Genomic DNA, 21628 nt, shown 5'->3' on the forward strand with positions numbered 1-21628 from the left:
ATTGTAATGTAATTCGTTTACGTGTGTGACTTTAAAAGGCGACTATAAAGGTGCCCAACTACCATTCCGATAAAGAAATTGGATGAATTTGGCAGGAAAGAGGTTATATATGTAAGTGTCGATGGGATTTATACAGCAACCTCTGCTTGCTTTGATTGGATACACTTGCCTCAACTGCAAAGTCCAGGCGGGAAAAAAAAACTACCCACAGGACAATAACATTATCAAAACGCAACAATATGCGTTAGTTTCAAGCTCTTTTATTTCTCGTTTTGGCCTCAATGTGATACGATGACCTTTAGGGAACTTTCGCTGGCTTATCAGGAATGGTTGGTATCATTTCCTTTTCCAGCAGGAACATTGTCTACGGATTTGCTTCCTACAGCTGCAAACATGAAATAGGAATGTTTTAAAATAATAGAATAATAGAATGTAGTTCAAAAGTGTAAGCCCCGTTTAACAATCTCCCGTGTTAACGAGCACACGTTTCGCCACACCTATCCACCCAATTCCATTTTTGTCTACTAGCCACCATTAATGCTACTTCATTCCATATCATTAGGCGATGAAGATGAAACCAAACCTGCTTGTTCTCCTCAAAGGCTGCTCGAGAGAACTGATTTATCTAAATCTCGAAATACCGAAGTTAGCTTTTGCTAAATGAGAATGAGAACCAAGTCTTTCAAAAAATAATTGACTAAACATTTGATCTTTGAATGTCTCAATCTCTGTCTCATTTAACTCTCGTTATCCGTGGTCTTGTTACGATATTGTCCGGGGAACTGATAAGTTAGTTTCGTCCTCCAAACTTGGCTCCGCGTTTTAGAGCGGAACGCAGTCTTCAAGTCGTAGTTAACCAATGGATTTTTAAAGTATTAATCAAACAACATACATCTTTCGCAAAATAAAGATGTCCTATGTTTTACTATTCAAATATGTGTGATTTATTTCGAATAACTAGGGTGTATTTTCAAGTTTGAATCAATTACGTGTTTAGAAATCTTAAAGTTTTCATCGAATTGTGATATATGATACAAAATGAATCATCACATGTGTATAATTATATGCGATTGTATGGCAGACAAGTTGCAGCGGAATCAAATTTTCCCATTTTTATGACAGCTTAACCCACCTTAAGCGCGATCAGAATTTGCCTCTTTTAATTTAGACTGTTTTATTATTCTGATATTCCAACTCTATCTTCCGAAGAATCAGCCCGCAGTGTATCCCTATTTCCCTCCCTTTCACTGAAAAGAGTTCCCATGTTTTGTACAGTCCATTAGCCATTTCCAATCATCATCGTCGCTGGAAATTTAAATTTCCTAACAGCAATCTGTATTGTGTGAGTCATGATAGACATTTGAGTGGAAGTAAAATCGGCGATTGGCATAGTCTCATCATGACACTCATCTCAAAAAGCATTAGTTTCTTTGTTTTCCGTGAAATTGATTTCAAGCGCCAAAGCTGCCTGAGCTTCGTTAGTGGGAGGACAGGTGGTCAGTGTATTGATGTATATCTTACCTCTTTGAGATGTAACAGCAAACGAAGCACATTCTGAATTGTCTCTTATAAATTCCAGGCTTAGCTATAAGAAAATTAAAGCAAGAATGAAAATTTTCTCAAATTTAAAAGCAACCCCCGATTTGGTCTCTAAATCGCTGTACGTTTTTCTCTGCGCCCGTAGTGGTTAGGGGTTTCTTGTTAATGGTTGTCTTGGCTGCGGATAGTTTTGGGTGAAGTATCGTTGAAATTCAAAGAGTAGAAACTCTTCGAAAATCGCCATCTAAATATCCTAGAATTCTGGTTGGTAAACCATACCATGTTTAACAGCAGTGTGACCTTGCAGACCAAAGGTATTGAATGTGGCTGATGATACAAGCCTTAGTCGCGAAATAACGAAAGGGAAAATCTCGGAATTGTTCCTATATTTTGATCAATATTAGGGAGACATTCCCTCCGTGATCTTGCTCCTGTCATAAATTAAGGGTAGCAAAATGACTTTAAAATTTTACATTATCCTCAGGCTATAGTAATGGAGAACATTAAGAGTTTTTGTGCCGTGATTGGAGACTTCATACTGCAGTGACCAAGAGTGTCTCGGTCAGTAGTGACTGTGCGACTACTACGACACGAATCCCTCTCACTCCTTTACAGATAGATTAAATAGAAGTATTTGACCTTCTCATTTACGTTGAAAACAAAATTACTCGGTTAAGATCCTCGAGAAATTTATTTTATGGTCTAATCTTGAGTGAACCGTGCCCTTGTTTATTAACTTCCACCAGAAATAGGGAAAAAAGCAAGATTCGAATGCGACTAACGCACGAGAAGCTTTTTTGAGGTGCTTTTCGAAAGAGCGACATTTCTGGCTGCTGATGAAAGATTAAGGTGTTTGCGTTCTTCGTAATGTGTCTTTGTTATCTGTGTGCATAAAACACATTTATTTGCCTTTTCCCAGCGGCCTTTGTCGTATGGTTTCCTTCTCTTTCTTCGTTATTCGTTTAGCAAGATTTATTCAACAGAATTTAATGGCTATTAGATGGTAAGGAAATGAAAGTGATTTTTCTAAGCACTCTCAAATTTTTTGACTGCCTGTTAAAATTTTCATTGAATTCATCGGGACTCTATATTTTTTTCCTTGTCGTTACGAAAGACAATCGTGGTAAATTTTCTCCAAATCTGTGCTCTGAAGTAGAGTTTTGGATTTTGAAATGGTTTTTATTTTTTAACTCTTCGGTGTAGATTGTGAGTTTTAAATTAATATTATTTCATAGCTGGAATAATGAAACTATGTTGGATGGATCCCAACCGCTGTAGTATTCGCTCAATATTGTTGTTTTTTCTTGTTTTTAAATGAAACCAAACGAACTTTTCGCGGCTAGCATTTATTCTCTCATCGAAAAAATTGCTTCGCTCGAGAAAGTTTTTTGTTTTTTCTTGTATTGGGAACAAGCTGAAAAACTTGTCCATTGTTGTCGCATTTCGGGGAATAGTCAAACAGGAATTTTGCTCGAAAAGTAAATTTATCTTATTTTTTTCTCTTTGTGAGTTGAATCGTTTTGTCGTACGAGTTCTTAACTTTCTTACCGTTGGACGCCGCATCGTTCCATCCAGTGAAACTAAGAAATAACAGAAGAAGAACGAGATACTCAGACTTCATGTTTTTTCGTAGCTGTTGGTTTTAATTACCCTGCGCCTTGATCGGTCAGTGGAACGATTATCTTAATATATTGTGCGAATTGTTTTAGCATTTTATTACGAAAACGGGCGTACATAATTGTTTCACAGCTTTTCAGCCATTATTGATCATAGCGGCTTTTGCATGAAAAGTTTTAATTTCCGTTCAACTTCCTTTCTAACATTATTCTGCTTCAATGAAATGATTGCAAGCGCGAATGAAAAAAACTATCAACGCCTTTGGCTTGGAACTTTAATTGTTTTCGAGTTACTGAGGACTTTTCAGGTTGGTGTATTTACTGTATATCCTTTTCCTATTGTTTGACGGAAATGACTTGGGAATATTCGTAAGTGCTTTTTGTAAGGATTGTAAGGCGCTGAAATACCCGCATCTTCATAGGAAGACGTGAGGCTTCCCATCTTAATCACTTTCATTTTCGCGCTCATTAGTACCTTCTTTTACTCTCCATAGAGAACCTTTTTGGTCTTCAGACTCGCAGGTCTAAAATTTTAAACGCTACGGAGTGATTTTCAGAATAAGGCATGTCTGTCTGATCCGTCACATTTTATTCTCGCTGGGATCATCGTCCAGAGCGCATGCGAAACAAGAGCTGTGGGGGATTTAACAAAGGCGAATTTTTCTGGTCCGCATTTCGCGCTCATTCTTATACAATAATTCCGCGCATCCTCAGTTGACCGAAACGCAACAGACAAAAATGGAAATAGCAGTTTAGACAGACTGTTTGATTTTAATTCTTTTAATTTCGTTTCCTCCAAAGCTGTCTCACAGTTCATGATCCGTTTCTCTGGTTTGCAAGGGATGAGTGATAATCGTTGAAAACGAAAGAAAAAGACTCGTGAATGGTTGAACGTTAAGAAAAGTAAGGTGAAAGTGCCTCGTCCGGTTTGTTCGTGTGGCTTGGTCTTACTAAATCGTTCGCTTTTTAAAAAGTTGAAATATAAAGTGTTGTGGACTGGTTAGGAAATGTGCGGATAGATAGCCAATTATTGTGTTGTGGTTTAGCTGTTGTCGAGCAAAAATATATCCTCTTCGATTAAACTGAACATCTTATCAGGAGCGTTGCTTCCTGTGAGAAATTTTAGGAAGGCTTTAAGCCGAAACTAGAAAATCATTTTTTGTTCTAAAAGAGTCCTCTTCTGAAGAAATTTGGTGGTCTATTGATCATCTAAAACAAGACTTCCTTAAATTACCGACCCCGTAATGTTAAGTTCTTTTACAGATTCCTCGAAATTATAGTCTAGGATGATGCCCGCTTCATTGCTACACGAACAACAAACTATATTTGCACTCTTCGTTGTGCCCAACATCTATGTTATTACATGAACTTGAAATGAAATGATAACACTTGATGACTGGAATAACCAAAGGGGATAGCGGAGCTAAGCAACAACCAAAATTTTAGCCAGCTTTAAATTTCATTAAATTCTAGTTTTAGCACATTTTGGCTACCTTTTTTTTAGAAATGAATCTTTGGATTCTTGATTTGTTGCGAATGTTTACATTGCCCTTTATTCGATTCTATTTTCTTATCCGGTGCGGCCCAGCCGTTTCGGTTGCATCGCCTCTGACAGCCTTCTTGTAGGCTTGTCTTCATTATACACCGTTTGTTTTGCTTTGTCACCAGTGGAGCTGAATACCTCGCACTTAAGCTAACTATATTGAGTTGTCAGACCGATGCTATTCTATTTGGATTATCTTCTCTCAGTCGGTAGGTTATTTCTTATTTCCGCCTGGTTTCCTCTATGTTAGGTACTCTATCGGCGGTTTCTAGTCGGAGAGTCGATCAATTCTTTTATCATAGTCGTGCGAAAAGCTCGACTATCCATTATGCAGATTGTTTGAAATCATTTAGAAGCACTTTCTTTTCGAAAAATAAAAAATTGCCAGTTAAACTCAATGTGTTGTGGATGAAGAGGTTTAATGTTTTAGACAAGCCTCCTTGCTAAAGACTTGGCGGATACCTTCACTAAATACTTTTATTTCTACCGCCATTGCGCCTGTAAAATGAAAGTGCAGATTTATTTTCTTTCGATCACCTTTTAACTCGGAGACTCGCGTACTTTTCTGAGGCCATCTTTCTGAGTGCTGTGGTCTTCTGAGCCTATGACAGCGAGACTACAAACTGTTTATATTCTCTTGATAATAGAGATAAAGAGGAAGCCTAACCTGCTGACCAGCAAAGTACCTTGTTTTTAAAAGTAAATTGTTAGTTGAAACAACAAATTGTGGTCAAACACACGAACCAAAGCCTCGAATCAAAGTAGAGGAAAAAATGATTCCTAGTCTACAAATTATTTTTTGGCGGTCATCAAGCAATGCGAGAGTACATTTAAATAGGAAACTTGTCCGTGGTTTTGTTCGTCCCATTCCCCGTTTTTTCCTTCACCGTGGGTTTTTTGTTGGATGAGTTCGGGTGCATCAACCAGAATAAGTTTCTTTCAGTAACAAAGTAATTAAAGGGTGCCCATCAGGTAGCTCATATGCACATGTTATGTACATGTTTTTTTAATTCTTTCTCCGGCTGATCCTTGAAAGAGAGGATCAGCCGCAGGACAATCTCCAGAAGTCCTGGTAATTTTCTAATAGACGAGAATTGACCTTATTTTCTGCTCTTCCTGTTTTCGTTCTCAGCCGTGAGAAGTACCTTAACCAAAGGCAAGTACTTAACTTTCGGTTTTTCTTTTCGTATTTCGGTTTTCTTCCCCTTCTCAGAAAGTTTGAACGTTACTGTTTGTAAGCGATACGAATTTTTCAGTGTTTTTTAACTGCCAGAATCCGCGAAAATTTGGACAAACGAAAAACGACCTTGGATTAAGAATGGTTAACGCTTTACCATTCATTTATCAACCTGACAGAGTGGCATTACAGGCGAGTAACGTGTCAGCAGTTGAATATCAAAAACGTGAAAAATTATCATATTTTTACGCGTGTGCTGTTACGGCTTTTTTTCGGGGCTGGAAATTCTTATAAATCACCTTAGTTTATATGATAATGGTTCTTATTTTATTAAGAGATTAATTGCAGTACACATCTTATGTTACAAAAATACTTGTGTAAAAGATACCAAAGTGAAAAGCGAAAATGCACCATGAGTAATCTGCTTAAATGCGTAGGCCTTATACAGTTAAACTTAAAAACTAAGTACCCTCTAATATTAAGCCACTTTTTAAAACCAAGGTACTAATCTTAATCAATCAACTAGTATTTTTCCTGGGGTTATTGCTGGGTAATTTAAAAGCTTAATTGTGGCACATTTGTTTTCAGGGGATGAGAAATAGAATGGGAAGCTACTATGTACAGTTACATGCTTAGAGGTAAATTTTCCTTTAGAGAAACTCGACAAAGTACAAAGCCTCAAGGATGGACTCAGATGCATCTTAAAATATGGTATGACAAATTACTATGTTAATATTACTCTTGTCAGTCCGTTTGTTTACATCTCAGTAAAAAATACGACAAACCCATGTTTTGCGTTGGCGGAGATGCAAAATGGCCTAGGGCAATCAGCGGATCTAGATTGAGGAATTTCCCAATTTCAAATCCTTCCCTCTCTCCCCCATTTGAAGTGGTTGCCCATGTAGTATCAAGTTTAAATCCCTCGCTGGGCGTTGAAAATAGCCAACACGTTTGCCTCCCACAAGGTGAGTTTTCGGTCTCATTTATCCTTTTTTCGATGTGTTTACAATGTTCTCAATTAGCTCTAAGGTACTAAACACATCCACAGTAAACAAGAGCTGTTATTGTTTTCCTATTTAAAGCATAAAGCTCTTGGAAAGTATGGCTTAGTTTACAACTTGTTTGGCTTCGTTAAGTTCGTTAACAAAAAAAAAGAAAAATGAAAAATGAAAAAAGTAGTGCAGACTGAATAAACCAATCATTACATGTTCTCTCCGTGTGGTATCGAATAAATGAATAAATAAATAACAAAATAGATAAATATGAAAAAAATATTATGACAAAAGTTCTCATCTTTTCCTAAAGTCTTGAAGTTTCTTATTTTTTGAGGTAATGAGCCTTTCAGTCTCCTGCTTAGCTTCTACTTTGTGTAGAATATATAGTTTACCCAGAATTATCAGATAGTTTAATATATCTTTTTTATTTAAAATGCCAACTATAACATCTTGGAGAAATAAGCTTAGATTTTCACTCAGATTCGACCACCAATTGCAAAAGCTCTTCCAAAAGGCGCGCACATAGGAGCAGTCATGAAGGAGATGGTATAAGTCTTCTTTGTAAATTGCGCAAAAGGAAAACTTCTCTGATTAAATTTACTCAATTTTGCATCATTTGATATTTGTAAACAGAATGTTATTCAATAATTTATGTTGAAAACACCAGATACAAGTTTCACGAGCTACGTTGAGTGTGTCAACACTCCTTGCAACGTGTTTGAAAGCTCCAAATCAGCTCATAGAGTAAGGAACCTTTTCGGATGTTAAGCTTTGTTGGTAATCAGCAGTGAATAAAAACTCTTTTGACTTAGCTGAGTAGGTTTTGAACTCTGTATTATTGTATTGAAAAATCATAGAGTCAAATTTCACTGGTGGGAAAGACGAAACCTTAGGCACAGACAACCACAAGGAGGACTATGTCAAAAAATGAGATTCGAGCCCTTTATTCTTAAGGCATTCAGGAGAGCGTACATAATCCAAATTAAATAATAGATCGTTTATAAATAAGCAAGTCCACAATCTGCATATTTTTTATATAAAATAGGTTTGTTACCGTTTCTTAAGTCTTTATTATTCCAAATTACATAATGGACATAATTGATATCAGAAAAAGCATTTCTAAAATCCGCCCACCAAATAAGTAACTCCTGATAAAAACCGTTTAAATATAAATTAAGATCCTTTACATCATAATTACATTTCAAGAGCAAGGTCCCTCCTTTTTTTTCAAATAAAATGCAAAATACGATTTCCATGAACCAACGCGCTCGTCAAGAGCCTGTGGAATCCAGGACAGCCTCAAGGCTTTAATTTGGGTTTCAAGATCCGTAAGATTCAAGCCACCGTTCTGAAGCGAGTTAATAACAGAGAGTCTTGTCGCTTTATCTGGTCCTTGCTACAAAAAATTAAATATCATCCTCTCCATCTGTTTCATAGTTTCTTCAAGAGTTTCCAATATTATAGAAACATATAACAGCTTTGGTACAAGGAACGTTTTTATGACAGTCACTTTGCCAATCTTTCATGAAAGTCGTGTTTTATGATTTGTCCTTGATCACACGAGAAGTGAGGTCCTGACGTTTTTACTCCGGTGCACCACTCAGGGCCCAGTGGTCTCTCTAATGAGTTCTTACTTGCCCCAATCCACAACGCTTTAGATTTTGGGATATTCGTTTTCAAACCAGAGCATTTTCCAAAGTTCTACAAAAGATATGTTCGCCAAAGTTGCAGTCATATCATCAGCATATAGGAGTGTTTTGATTTCGTCATTATCGATTTTTATGCCTTCAGTATGTTCGTTTGTCTTAAAAGATATAGCCAGTATTTCAATTGCCACAACAAATAAATAGGGTGACAGAGGGTCTCCCTGCCTTACACCCCTTTCTAGTTTGAAGGGCTCGGAAAATGATCCATTGTTTATAACACAGCTCGAGACATTATTATAGATGGTTTCAATCCATCTCACCAGGATTTTTTTTTCCTTTTAATGACCATCAGTATTGGTGTTTTGTACATTTTTTCACTTTTCTTCAATTCGTTCTTCTGTTATGTGACTTCCCTCAAACGGCTTTGTTAAATCTTTCTTTGGATGGGGGGCTATGTCTATCGATATTTTACCTTCCTCTCCTTTCTTTTCTTTAGTTTATCTGTTGTTATTGCAGCTTGTTAAGTAGTTACCCCGTTGTGAAGGTTAATAACTTAGTGACACGATCGAAGGGTGATTCTTCCACCCCGCTCATCCAATGACACCTAGGTTTGTTTGTAAGGCTACCAATACTTGATTGAAGTTCCTTTGTTCCTCCAGTCCCTTTCATTTGAATTTGCAAGTTCTTTTGATCGCCGCCTGTAAATTTTTTAGCAAAGGTTGTACTATGGGTTCTGTCAGCGCCGAAAAAAAGGCCTGGTCATTTGTCAAAGTCATTTGTGATCACCTGGCTACTAATTGTTATCGCGCATTTGAAACTTTCTCAACGCAAACGCCGTGAAGCAGTATTGATCCGTATTTACACTTTGCTCGTGGAAAGGCCTTATTTGAAAAGTTAAGTTAGCCTTACTTTATTTTTGAAGATTTCGCTCACCCGTTGAGCAATGCCAAGTAGCCCTTACACTGCAACCTGCTGTCATATCGTCGAAACGTAGCTTCTAGGTATTTGAGTATCGCCATTTTACTGAATGTCAAATTTGCTCGTTCTCTCTGGAAATTCCGACACTTTTATGGAGCGTTCATACTTGAGAGGCCCACCACGCTTCGTTGTTATGCGTTTAACACCCATTTCCCGCTTTATTCTCTGGAAGCTAGACACTTTTTGTTGGCTGTTTTCGGTCGGAGAGTGAATCAGCTCTTTTAACTCGATAGCACGGAAAGCTTGACCATCCATTAAGCAGTATGTTTTAAATAATTTTCGCGCTTGTTCCTTTCATAAAAGTACATTAAGCGGTGAAGCCTGAGTGAAACGCATAAATAAAACTGTTATGATCTTTGCAAGCCTCATTGACTAAAGACTGAATCAACTGACGATTATATGTTAGCTGTTTTTTTTTTTTTTTTTAACGCTGTCATAGCTTGTCATGCTGAGGAAAGATAAGATTTATTACCAAATTTTTTTCGCTCTGTTTACTTCGTTTTCACCGTCACGTCATATTTCGCCGGAAATGGCTTTCTACTGTGCTATGTTGTAGGAAATTGATACTAAGCCAAATACGTAACCATTTTAACTGTCAGCCGAATCATTAAATGCTAAATGACAATATCATTATGATAAATCAATATTTTTTTTCAACTAAATTTCTCGGAAATACAAGCCATTTCAGCGAATTGAGGTGATCATGACGTCGAGAAAGGGTAATCCCCTTTCGGAGGGACTTTTCCCTTCTATACTGCGCTTCTGATTGGTTATGGCTGGATTGCTTCCATATCTTAAGAAGAAAACGCAGTTTTGTCCTTCGTTCGTGAGTTATTTTGAGCGCCTGGTAGCTTTGTTAACAAGCGAACAAGAAAATGGATGAAAGGTTGCTGTATGACAACGTTTTTCCCGAGCCAGTGGATATCAGCGATACACCATGGTCAATGGACAACTTACTGTTTGAAGAAGACATCAAGAGCGACTCAGATGACGACATAACAGACCTGTTTAATGGAGGGAAGATTGAAGATGTAGTCTCAACGACTGGAACCCAGAGAAAAATTAAAGATCTCTCCGACGAAGAAATTAAGAATCTTCGAGTTCAGGATTTAAACAAGCTTCTTCGAGGAATACCTAGAGAAGAAGCTGTTAAAATAAGGCGCAAGCGACGTAACCTTAAGAATCGAGGCTACGCTTTGACTTGCCGTAGACGTCGGCAACAGTTTCAGGAGGACCTTTTCAACGAAAATCAGTTGTTGAAGAAGCAGTTGGAAGACGGCAGAGAGACGCTTTGCAAAGTATTAAAAGAGAGAAGTGAATACAAGAAAAAGTTTCTGCAGCTACAGTCAGATTGCAAAAAGGAATTAATGATGGAACATTTTGTTCTCCCAAACTTCCTTCTAGAATCAGGGAATCTGGCATAAATCAAAAGTCTACACGGCTTGGAGATCAACAGTTGTATCACAGAGTCCAATGTAAACGAAAAAAACTGTTGATACTGAACGGGGCTTGCAGAGAGCGCAAACACCTCTGTTAAACCCGGAATTCCAGTTTGATCGTTCTACGCGACTATTGTAAAATAACAAAACTACTTAATCCAGTTGTAGGGAATTTTGTTGCTTACAAGTACGTTAGTTCATTTAAACGAAGGTGTTCTTGTTTTCCTGATGAACCCTTTTTTTTTCCTGAGGTGTTCTGTGTTGGTGGTAAAAGCTTGATATTACGCTTACTTTAGACATTATGGATTAGGATCATTAATATAAACAAAAATGAGACGAGTCGCTCGACTTCTTACTTATATTATGCTGTTATTGCAGCGCAAAAATATACTTGTGAGACTTTTTTCGATAGCTTTTCGCATGCTTGAGTGTAGCGCTGTAACCACAATTTTGTCTTGTGGAAAGCATCGAAAGCGGAAGTGATGCACCTATTCGAAACTGAAACCAGACAAGATATCAACAACTTCTGCCTGAGGGTTTGTTTTTCTTTCCTCAAGACGCTGGTCACACACCATGACAAAAGTGGACTTAAACACATGGCACATGTAGTTATGGGGTACGTTTACTGCAGGTTTGTTATCTATAATTCAGATGTAATTGATAATCCCTCAGAGCTGTGAAAATAAAAATACTTAAAACAACAGATGGTTTTCTATAACATTCTTACTGTCTGGTTGGATTGATCAATCGAAATTTGAAGTTATGTTCATTGTACAAAAGCTATCTTTTTTGAAAACTAAAATATTTCACTTTAAAACTTTTCCGGCAAAAATGCTCCCACGTTTGTGCCCTCGAGGGAGAATGGAGATAGTGGAGTGCAATTGATGCTATTTCTTGTTCCAACAAATATTCTAGCAATTAAAGAATGAAGAATTATTCATTTATTTTTGGTTCGAAAGGTACATTTATGATGTACATATGATGTCGTACCCATCTGATTTCTCGTAACTTTCGATAACTAGTTGACGCTCTAATATACCTTTACCTTAAGCACTTAAGGTAAAGACATTTTCAACGAGAATCAGAGTAATAACACAGAGGACTAATTTGCCTTTGTAGTAACGTCTGCTTTTGTCGTCGTCTTGAAATAAGCGGCCTTTACGGCCATATGCTTCACATCAAGAAAAATTGTCACGCATTTGTGGGAGAAGTACCCTTTAGCAGCGGTTAAACATGCCGCGACAGATGTGGCAACGCTCATAATTATTATCGAGTGATGGTGTAGGCTTCCAAATCAGTCAATCAATCAATCATTTACGAGAAGCATTGAGAGAGGGGGTTTCCCTTGTATTGTTCAATCGCTAAGCTTGACCTGAGTGATGCCGGCTGAAAGCTTTCGCTTTCAAAACACATCCCGGAAGTTCGGAGTTCTAATGTGCTACTGTATATCTGTTTGAGAGAAATTCAGTTCTCGGTCGAGATTATTATCGCCTGCCTACATACCTTACTAACCTGAGTACGAGGTCAAGCTGAGTCTAAGTTGTGTCTGGAATAGAATGGAAGACCTTCAACGTACAGATATGCAAAATTCCGATTCAAGTTTGTCATGCGGAGCCACAGGAAGGAAAATGGTTGTTTCGAAGCCCACTGTCAAGAAGAGGAACGAGGAAGCAGGATCCCTTCGAACTTTGAGTGATAAGGAACTTGAAAAGATGACAACCAAGCAGCTAAATGAATACACTCGACACATTCCTTCGCAACAGGCCCAGAAGCTCAAGAAAAGGAGAAGAATTCTTAAAAACCGCAGATACGCTTTGAAGTGTAGACTAAAGAGCATTCAGAAGAGAAAAACCACGATAGAAGAAAATCAGTCGCTAGAAAATGAGCTGTCTGCAACGAGAAGAGATCTTAAAGTGATTCTCAAGGAAAGAGATTACTACCGATCCAAATGTGTTCAACTCTACAGTGATGTCTTCGAGAGGTTTTATCCAAGCAATTCGACAAAATCCGGCAAATTTTCTCCTTGAAGAATGTACCCCTACTCAAACTGAGTGGGATTTACTTGATGATAGAGTTTTCAGGAGTGTATCCTACGAGTTGCAGTAGACTTGAGATTTTTGCGCCGACACTATTGCGTTTACTTCATGCAAACAATAGGTCTTTGAAGTGTCTGATTCTGGTGCTTTATGGTTTTGTCGACTATTTCGTTGGTCATGTCGAGTAATTCTCTGGTACTCTAATGAAAAAAACGCATCGAATCAGTTTTTACCTATAGCTAATGGATGGTCTAGAATAGGGAAATAAGGAAAGGTTAAGTATGTTAAATATATTTTAGGCGCTTACTTAATATTCATATATCTATTTTCTTGACCCACCATCGAACTGAAACTTTTCACTTGACCCTAGTTCACGCTTGCGTCAATAGAGCGTTCCTTTGCTAATCTACGCGTGACCAGTCTGCATTGTTTCGTCACGCATTGAATCGTAGTGAAAAATTGGGGAATGGGTGCTTGTGTCAGAAATTGTACCGGTAGGTGCCTGTAATAGTATGGCCCTCTTTGAAACTTTGCCACCTCATTGGCAATGCAATGAGTGAAAGGGGACCGATGGTGATATATCAATAAAGTGCTAGTAAATATTTTTGGAGCACTTTTTCTTGTATTTTGTGTTACATGATGTGCTCGAAGGTACCAATCTCATCAGGTTGGCCCCTTTTAAGTATAACAATGTAAGCTCAGAGGGTAATTGTAAGTTAAGGTGTGCTGCTTTCTCATGCTACAACAACCATTTTCAACTCTTTTCCTTGGGGAACACCTTGTCTTGGTAACAAATTTTTCCAATTGAAAAAAAAAACCAACAAAGTAGACCATACGAACAAATGCGCTATTTTAGGATTACATTTTCCTTTGAGCTTTTTGTGATAGTGCTATCCTGGGACTGTAACTGATCATCAGTTTCTTGAGGCTTAGACATTTTTTCACACGCCGAACATTATTTAGCGGTATTTATTCTTGTCGACGCAGTAACTATTTAAACTGACTGCAATCGATTGTGCGTTTTTAGTTGTGGTGGGAGGCTTGTGAGCCACCCGTTAAGGCGTATATGTCAGTTGCCTGTGGTGTTCTTAGGATTCATATCTCCGAGAAGCTTTGAACCCCAGAGAGCCGTTTAAGGTAGACTTCATTTTGAGAAAATGTTCGTACGCCTCGTGATAGTGCTTGCCCCTCACTTGTTGTTCTATATCTGAACTCTTCAGATTTATGTTTATAAACGTTAAAAGTTCATTTTACATGGTACCTGATGCAAGTTACTTCCTGGATACTGGTGTTCAATCAATCGATTTTTGAATGTCAATGCGTGGGATCAGGTTGCCCCGCGTATTCGAGCTAGAGGCTCGTGTCTAAGACACATGGCAATAAGCAAAATAAAATACTAAAATACTGGCTTCAAATTTGAAATATCAGGCTAGAAAAATTGAAACTTCTTGGGAAAGTCACTCAAGTGTGTTGACTGCTTGGGATGTGACGGGAGCTAATTCCACAAAAGGGATATCTTGTAAGCAATTGACTGATGGTAATGCCGATTATGATTAATGCGTTAAACAAGATTATTTCCTCTGTTCCTTAAATGATAATGGGTCTTACGATACTCGGAAAGATTAGAGATGCTATAAGGCTTATTTTTCCTTTAGATTTAAAGAGTAAGATGAAAGATTGATCATACCTTCTATAATCGAAAGAACGCATATTTGCAATAGACAATGGAGAATCATAATCTAAGCTGTTACTTAAACTTGAGAGGGCTTCTAAAATGCCTTTGTTCAAAATATCTTTGATTCTAATTATCTCTTTCCAAAGGAAATTTTTATTCTATGAGCTTGCACGGCGTTAAATCAATTATTTGGAAACAATAATGTGATTTTCTCTGTCCTTTTTAATTCTGATACGTTTGACATTCTACGAGAGTCACGGATAACATAACATTAAACTTGCAAATAACTGCCATTATTTACATTTGAGTGGAATAGTTGTTTTACCTTCATGGCTTCTCTATCAAGAGATCCATTTATCCTTCAGTTTTTCAACCTATGGATGTACAGACATAGTACAAATGGAAGTTTTCATCGCCTGTATTGAGCGCGTTCATTTTAGCGATAATGTTACTCAAAATTTTTGCCGGGACAAACGAAACCTTTATATACGATTTTGAAAGAGTTGGTTTCACCATATCTCTAAGCTAAACTGAGCAGTTTTTTTTTTTTTTTTTTATAATGTTTTTTAATTTTATTTTTATTTTGAAATTTTTGGAGATAACGTTGCTGATGAAAACAATCCTTGCACATGATTCCCTGAGGTTACACTCGAATGTCAAGGCTCCGGGTTTATTTCTTAAGAGGAAAAGATTGTATTTAGATTACTAATAAATCAACAATACTGAAAAGTAAGTTTCACAGTGTTTCTTCGTTAAAATGAAATATCTACTCATTGGCTCCCTTCCACCTTCACTATGTCTGTTTTTGGATTTTTCTGGTCTTCCGATTGTTTTAGTACTGCAAGGAAAATAACAGAAGTTTTAACAATGTAACGAACTATAACTGAACATTCCGAAAGCTTTCCAGTTAATTGAGGTTGAGAGACAGGATTTAAATGTTTCTGTTACAAGTATTTGAAATAGCTTTTTTTTATCAACTATTGCCTCTTTTTGGCCCTTAGAAGTAAGTTAGCAATGTGAAGTAGAAATAGTAAGATAGAAGCACTACCTTTCGATTTGGTCTTCATTTTGTCCAAGGATATCTGTCGGGAACACCGCTAAATGAGGTTTCAGAAAAACACATAACGTCTTGAACAAATTGACTCTCTATACGGCCCGAAAAAGGTTTCTTGTTTAATTCAAACTTACATTTTGAGTTGAAACTTTCACGGAATGTCTCTTCTTCGATCTAATCAAAGCCGCACGAACCTAGGACAAAGTATAATGAAATTCACAAAAATTAAAAGAGATAGTGATTTTGATTGTGTTAAAATAACGGACTCAGAGGTCATTGTTGATAAATTCTTGTGTTTACACGATTTGATCATCCCAACAGTGAGAAGATATTCTGACTAAACTCACACGAGACATATAAGTGTTCCGCGGCAAATTAAGTAATTCTAAGTCGTTCAGTCTTATGTTTGACCACTTTCTTTTTTCGTATTTGTTGTAATTTTCTTTTCTAACTTCCTGTAGAATATCATTACAATCTGGGGTTTTTTTTGTGATTTATTGTGTAATCAGGTTAGTTTACCTTTTCTGCGGAGTATTGTGCTGCTGCATTAGATGAGGAATACGTTTCCACATATTTTTTTGCTGCATATCAAGAGTGGTTTCATAGTGGTTTTATAGTGTTTTTTCTCGTATCTGACGTAGCTCAGGTTCTGTTCGCAGAACCCTTAGTTTGATTGTACAAAAGTTAAGATTGTATCAGGATGCGTTCGCTACAAGCATTAAATAACCCGAAACTTCCTTGATGCCACCCTCACCTCTTTAAGGTGCCTTCAGAATACCAATTTCTGACTAATTCGTTCCCATGTCATTCAGACGTCAGAAATTACATTTCATGCGGTCTTTGCAGTAATGTTGTTATTTTGAGCGTTCTTATTTTAGCAAACCTTAATACTTTGACAGCTCGGCTGAGGTGGCAGTTTGTGTTGTTGTAAACTAAATTTTACTCTCTATTCTGTTTCAATAGACGCAGTTATTATTGATCAATGATAGGGATTTATTTTTTAATCCGTTAGCTTACCTCCGTATTGCCAATGCAGTGACAAATAAAGATGAAAAGACCCTGGAAAAAACAAAATACTTTAAGGGCGTCCTTAAGGAAAATCTGGGAATGAAAAACGCAGAATTTTGTATTCATTAATTGATGTGGCAATCTTTGTGGTTTATTTTAATATTAGAGACGACAAAAAAATTAAATTTCACCAAGTTTAGCTAGAAACTTCGATGTAGGTTATATTGAACTTTGCGCGAGGCTACGAAGAGCATCAAACTGAAGCACCGGATTAGACAGCACTGAGTGTTGCGCACTCACTGTCACTTGCTGAACCAGTTACTATACTTTGTTGTCGATACTAGAGAAATAATTTGATTTTAAAAACTACACTGTTACTCCCATAAGTTAAAAGCCAAACATCCATTAGTAGATAATTTATGGAAAAATATTACGTAACAAAAGCAGATTTCCTCTTTTTTCAGTAAAATTCTATTTCCACCCAATGCATTTTTGTGGTATCCTCAAATACATGTTTCGCCTGTTAATAGAGATGTTTTCAATATTCTTAACTATAAACACTTGCTACTTAATCATTGTGTCATATCTGTTGGATAAAGAACGTACCTGTGAAGAATTCATTATAGCAAACAAATACTGAAATGCAATGGTTCCAGAGTTGACACTCAAAAGGCCAAAAATCCACGATATACCCAGCAAAGGCATCAAGATCAAAGCCGCCTTAATACAAGATCTAAAGAGAAAAATATATATGATAATTCAGCAGGCTAGTGACACCTTCCATAACCAACCTTTAAAGAACGCAGTAAGATCCTAGCCTGGGCTGAGGATGAGAAGTCTGACGGGTCAGTTTTACGAAATAGCATAAACACGTGAAACTCCCACCGCTGCTCCCACCAGAGATCACATACAAATTTTTTATTCCAGACTTTCTAACGCATAAATAATGAGATCAGAGATGTTAGGCAAACCTTAAATCAAGGTCACAAAATTGGGTATTTTCTCACGTATATTTCGTTCTGCTTTTGCAAGAGATCAGTACTTGTTCTCCTTATGAGTGAGCATCTAATGGCAGATAGTTATTTCATTTCAATATCAACATTTTTGTGAAATGATGATTACATACCCCCCCCCCGTGACTTATGACCAAATCAGAATTTAGAGCAAGTTTTCAAGCGCGCCCTCCCTCACCAAAACAGTTTTGAATAAAAAAAAAAGGCTGATGGCTTTTCAAGTTATTTATAGACATAAAAAAGCGAGAAATCATTACATTATCAAACAAGAAGATCCTTTATTTCAAATCCTTTATTTTAAAACGGTAATTTTTAAAGCTATAAAGTTTGTTGGGTCGTATATCTAAGGATCTCAAGTCCTAACGGACTTCCGAAAGTTTACAATTTGTCAAGAACCTGATATACAGCCATCTCGAGAAGGGTGAAATTAACTAAATTTCATGCCAATTACAGTCTTTCGGTTTAACTTTACAGGTCTTCTGATTTGAAAGCGCATGTGGATGTAGATGCACTTTGAAGGTAAATATTCCTAAAACTATCCAATAATCTCAGTTTCCGCTCGAGGCTCCCATAACAGGGGATGTTTGCGTGTCAAGCAGTTCCAGAGTAGCGCGCCTATGAGTGGAGGGAGTCTTTCATGTAGCAGGTGTTCAGGCGCGGAAGTTTCTCGTGATACGCTTTATGGATACAAATAAAAAATACAGGTTTGAAGTAAGAATACAGGTTACACCATTGTGCTTGTTTCAGTACTTGGCATGACTCCATATCATTGGGAAGGTTTAAAATAAGTCTAGCTGCTCTGTAATGGAGCCGTTCTGATGACTGAAGCATTTCGCTGTTACAGCATGATCCCCATAAGACTAGCTTGAGACCATAGGACAATGAGAGCAGAATCACATCAAAATACAAATCGGTTAACGCGGAAAGAATTTTAATCTCTTGAGTTTCATAAACAAGATAGAATGAGAAACACTGTCAATGGCCTTTTTGAAATCTACAAAGACTACTGCAGCCGCGGATCCTGAGTCGTGTGTTTTTCTCCACGTTTCTGTGAGATGTGTTAGTAATAGTTCAGTCGAATGTCCTGCCTGGGCGGTTTGCCCATTGATTGAATCTACCGGGAGACAAACCCTCAAAGACATGGACTAGCTCTAAGCATAAAAAAAATAATATCCAAAATCATATTTCATTTTCATCATCAGACTCAATCACATGGTGACTATGCTTCGCAGGAATCGCTGCCGGCACATGAGGGGCTGGAGACTGTGAACCAAGAACAATAGTGCATTTGTTAAATACGCCATCAGAGAAGGAGTTCGAAACTGGTTGGCTCAAACCTGTACTAGTAGTAGTACACAGAGACGTATTGCGTTATGGGTGAATTGTGTCAGCTTACACATTTCATTGCTTATCTACCGCTTGAGCACTGGCTAATCGAAAAAGAACATCTTTTGTTGCTCTTCAAAAACTGCTGGGTAGCTTTCGATTGGCTTAAGATTCTTGTATCCCGGCAATTGCAAGATGTGAAGCAGGTTTACGTTCTCTTTTCCCACCATAGTGATCATCGTACGGCGCGCAGGATGGTTAGTGTGCTCGAGCCATACTCTTCATGAAATTGTCAAGAGAATGTACTCCGAGTGGTTGCTTTTTGAACCAGACATCGGTTGTAGGTTTTTTCACAGCAAAGTAAAAAAGGTCATCTGGATTTCTCATTTCAGCAGGTCGCTTAACGAGATAACCCTTGAAAAACTTTAGTGGACACCTTTTACCGCCCGTCGTATACATCCAATGATTGAAATACCTTTCGGAACGAAATTCTTTGACACTGTTTCTTGTTTTTCAGAGCTCCAGGTCTCCCAGCAAGAATCTTCGACGTTCATCTCTTGCCCTCCAAACAAAGTGCATCGTGTTGTATAACCACACTGTACAGATAAGAGCCTCTAGACAGTGCTCGCGGAGTTGATTTGTAGACCACCGCTTCTCCGTTTCTGATTCTCTGAGACCAAGCTTGTTGGAAGGCGGCCTTTTTCCATCTTGGCGAAGCTGTTTCCTTTTAGACTCAAGTGTTACTCTTGACTTTGAAAATTCTATATCGTTCAAAAGGCAGTAAGGCTTTTCGTGGTCACGTAAATGGCGGACAATACATCTGTGGAAGGATGTTAGCCTACTTGGCTCGAACTCAGTACAGTCTTACTTCTTGATATTTACTATATTTTACTGGGTGGGATATTCTCAAGTCCTCTTTCTTCGCCAATGGAGGTAAACCACCTTTTCCGTACATTAAGGTCAGTCTTCGTCTTCTTCGCAGTGTTTATGTTCTTGTTTTGCTCGATGAATTCACCTATATTAGCATCGTGTAGTAGGTCTTCATTGGGAGAAACGCTTTCTCTATCATTACTGGTCAAAATTTCAAACTTAGTTCGAAAGAAGGAAGCAGGTCAACACAGTCACAATCCGCGGATGCGAAAATTTCATCCATTTTTTTTCTCCTTTGAAACAACAACATATGCAAGTGTAGCCAACCTGTCAAACAGAATCTTTATAGTGCAAAATAAACAACTGTCCAAATAACCGTACAATATCGCAAGGTATTTGTACTCTATTCGCGCGTTATTTGTACTCTGCTTTGTGCAGTTGGATAATAAGAGCACTTATTTCGTGTGAGGAAAACTCTCTCAGTAGACTGTTCCGGGGGTTTAGGTAGCAAAACGGAACGAACTGCGACCACAGCAATGCAGCCGTATCAATAAATCAGTATTTTAAACAAAGTTTTACCTCAGAGAGTTTTTCTGTACGTTACTCTCGGCCACATCAGTCAAGGAAACCAAAACTTTTATCGTCATTCCAAGCATGGACAGGTTAAACTTCAAAAGCGAATAGTGTTAGTATCAAAATTCATCAAAATGTATCTGGTCGTGGAAATACTCACCAAAATTATGGCTGCGACTGGTCCAACAAACGACCAAATGAGTCCCTTGTCCAATGACAGCCAGCACCTGATGAAATTTAACTTCATTACGAAAATGTGATTTCAGTGCCCTTTATCGTTTCTTCTTACATCTTGTTCTAGTAACACCCTCATGGATCGTTTGATTGACGTGGATCAGATTCAAGGCGACGTAAAAAATGGACGAGAGTCAAAGTTGCCTAATAAAATACGTTTGAGGTGTTCTTGAAAACAAATGATGACTAGAGGGTGAGCTTTCTATTTTTGTAGGTTGTTTCTTGCTATGAGAAGAGACTATACTTTTCTTCCTTTTTTGTTCTGAATATTTCTATTTGTGTAAATTCAAATATGTTGGTATCTGTAATTGGATAGCTTCACTTCCCCAATCAGTGCGTCATACATGTTACAGCCAGCAATGTGGAGAAGGGGTGTATTCCTTGTATTTAGACACTATCTTGCACAGGTTACAAGAGCTAGTGACTGAATACCAAATATATGTACAGGTTTGGTTAATTCAGTCACCGAGAGAAAATTGTAACTAAAAATCCTATGAATTATTGAAATCATATGAATTCATTATCGAGTACCAAGTTGTATTACATACGTATTTCTTGTACCATATCCTTCCGTTCTGGTAATGGCAGATATTCCAACAACAATGATGGGAGATCCTGAGCAAACAATAATACCAATATTAGCTTCCGTTTTGTATATAATGGCATCAGATTTGTCTTCGACTTACTAATTAGAATAAAGCATTTAAACGCACAATGTAAAACAAAACTTGAGATCACTATTCGTAAAACATTTATTAACGATAGATCTTATGTGCTTTTTGCTATCATCTTCTGTCTTCAATTTTGAATTTTCTCTGTTTCTACCGTTGGTCTGCTCATAGTCTGCTCATAGTCCAGTCTTCACAATCTTCGTCTTACTTCTCTATAGAGACAAGAATTTTTATA

The 21628-nt window shown here is 37.6% G+C and overlaps 3 protein-coding genes and 1 long non-coding RNA gene across 4 annotated transcripts in view; 2 read left to right on the forward strand and 2 right to left on the reverse strand.

The window, feature by feature from the left end:
• Nucleotides 1–244: 244 nt before the first annotated feature.
• Nucleotides 245–3209, reverse strand: LOC113668582 (uncharacterized). Its single transcript, XR_003446013.2, has 3 exons — nucleotides 3088–3209; nucleotides 1522–1585; nucleotides 245–385 (listed from the first exon to the last, which is right to left on the reverse strand). It is a non-coding gene; the product is annotated as an uncharacterized LOC113668582 (long non-coding RNA).
• A 5795-nt stretch (nucleotides 3210–9004) lies between these two features.
• On the forward strand, nucleotides 9005–11636 carry LOC113668587 (transcription factor MafAa). The gene has a single exon (XM_027184523.2). The coding sequence runs from the start codon at nucleotides 10370–10372 to the stop codon at nucleotides 10916–10918; it is 549 nt and encodes a 182-aa protein (XP_027040324.2). The 5' UTR covers nucleotides 9005–10369; the 3' UTR covers nucleotides 10919–11636.
• A 504-nt stretch (nucleotides 11637–12140) lies between these two features.
• On the forward strand, nucleotides 12141–13573 carry LOC149048599 (uncharacterized). The gene has a single exon (XM_089198873.1). The coding sequence runs from the start codon at nucleotides 12490–12492 to the stop codon at nucleotides 12958–12960; it is 471 nt and encodes a 156-aa protein (XP_089054999.1). The 5' UTR covers nucleotides 12141–12489; the 3' UTR covers nucleotides 12961–13573.
• A 1609-nt stretch (nucleotides 13574–15182) lies between these two features.
• Nucleotides 15183–21628, reverse strand: part of LOC113668527 (uncharacterized) — a 57542-nt gene continuing 51096 nt past the window's right edge. The window contains exons 49-56 of the mRNA XM_027184443.2: nucleotides 21271–21337; nucleotides 20649–20715; nucleotides 20495–20583; nucleotides 17313–17439; nucleotides 16716–16757; nucleotides 15833–15892; nucleotides 15693–15741; nucleotides 15183–15482 (exon numbers count right to left, since the gene is read on the reverse strand). Coding sequence (XP_027040244.2) covers nucleotides 15415–15482; nucleotides 15693–15741; nucleotides 15833–15892; nucleotides 16716–16757; nucleotides 17313–17439; nucleotides 20495–20583; nucleotides 20649–20715; nucleotides 21271–21337 — 569 coding nt within the window. The 3' untranslated portion in view covers nucleotides 15183–15414. The remainder of the gene's footprint in view (nucleotides 15483–15692; nucleotides 15742–15832; nucleotides 15893–16715; nucleotides 16758–17312; nucleotides 17440–20494; nucleotides 20584–20648; nucleotides 20716–21270; nucleotides 21338–21628) is intronic.

This window comes from Pocillopora damicornis, chromosome 3, assembly GCF_964200805.1.
Source record: "Pocillopora damicornis chromosome 3, jaPocDami1.2, whole genome shotgun sequence".
Taxonomy (NCBI): domain Eukaryota; kingdom Metazoa; phylum Cnidaria; class Anthozoa; order Scleractinia; family Pocilloporidae; genus Pocillopora; species Pocillopora damicornis.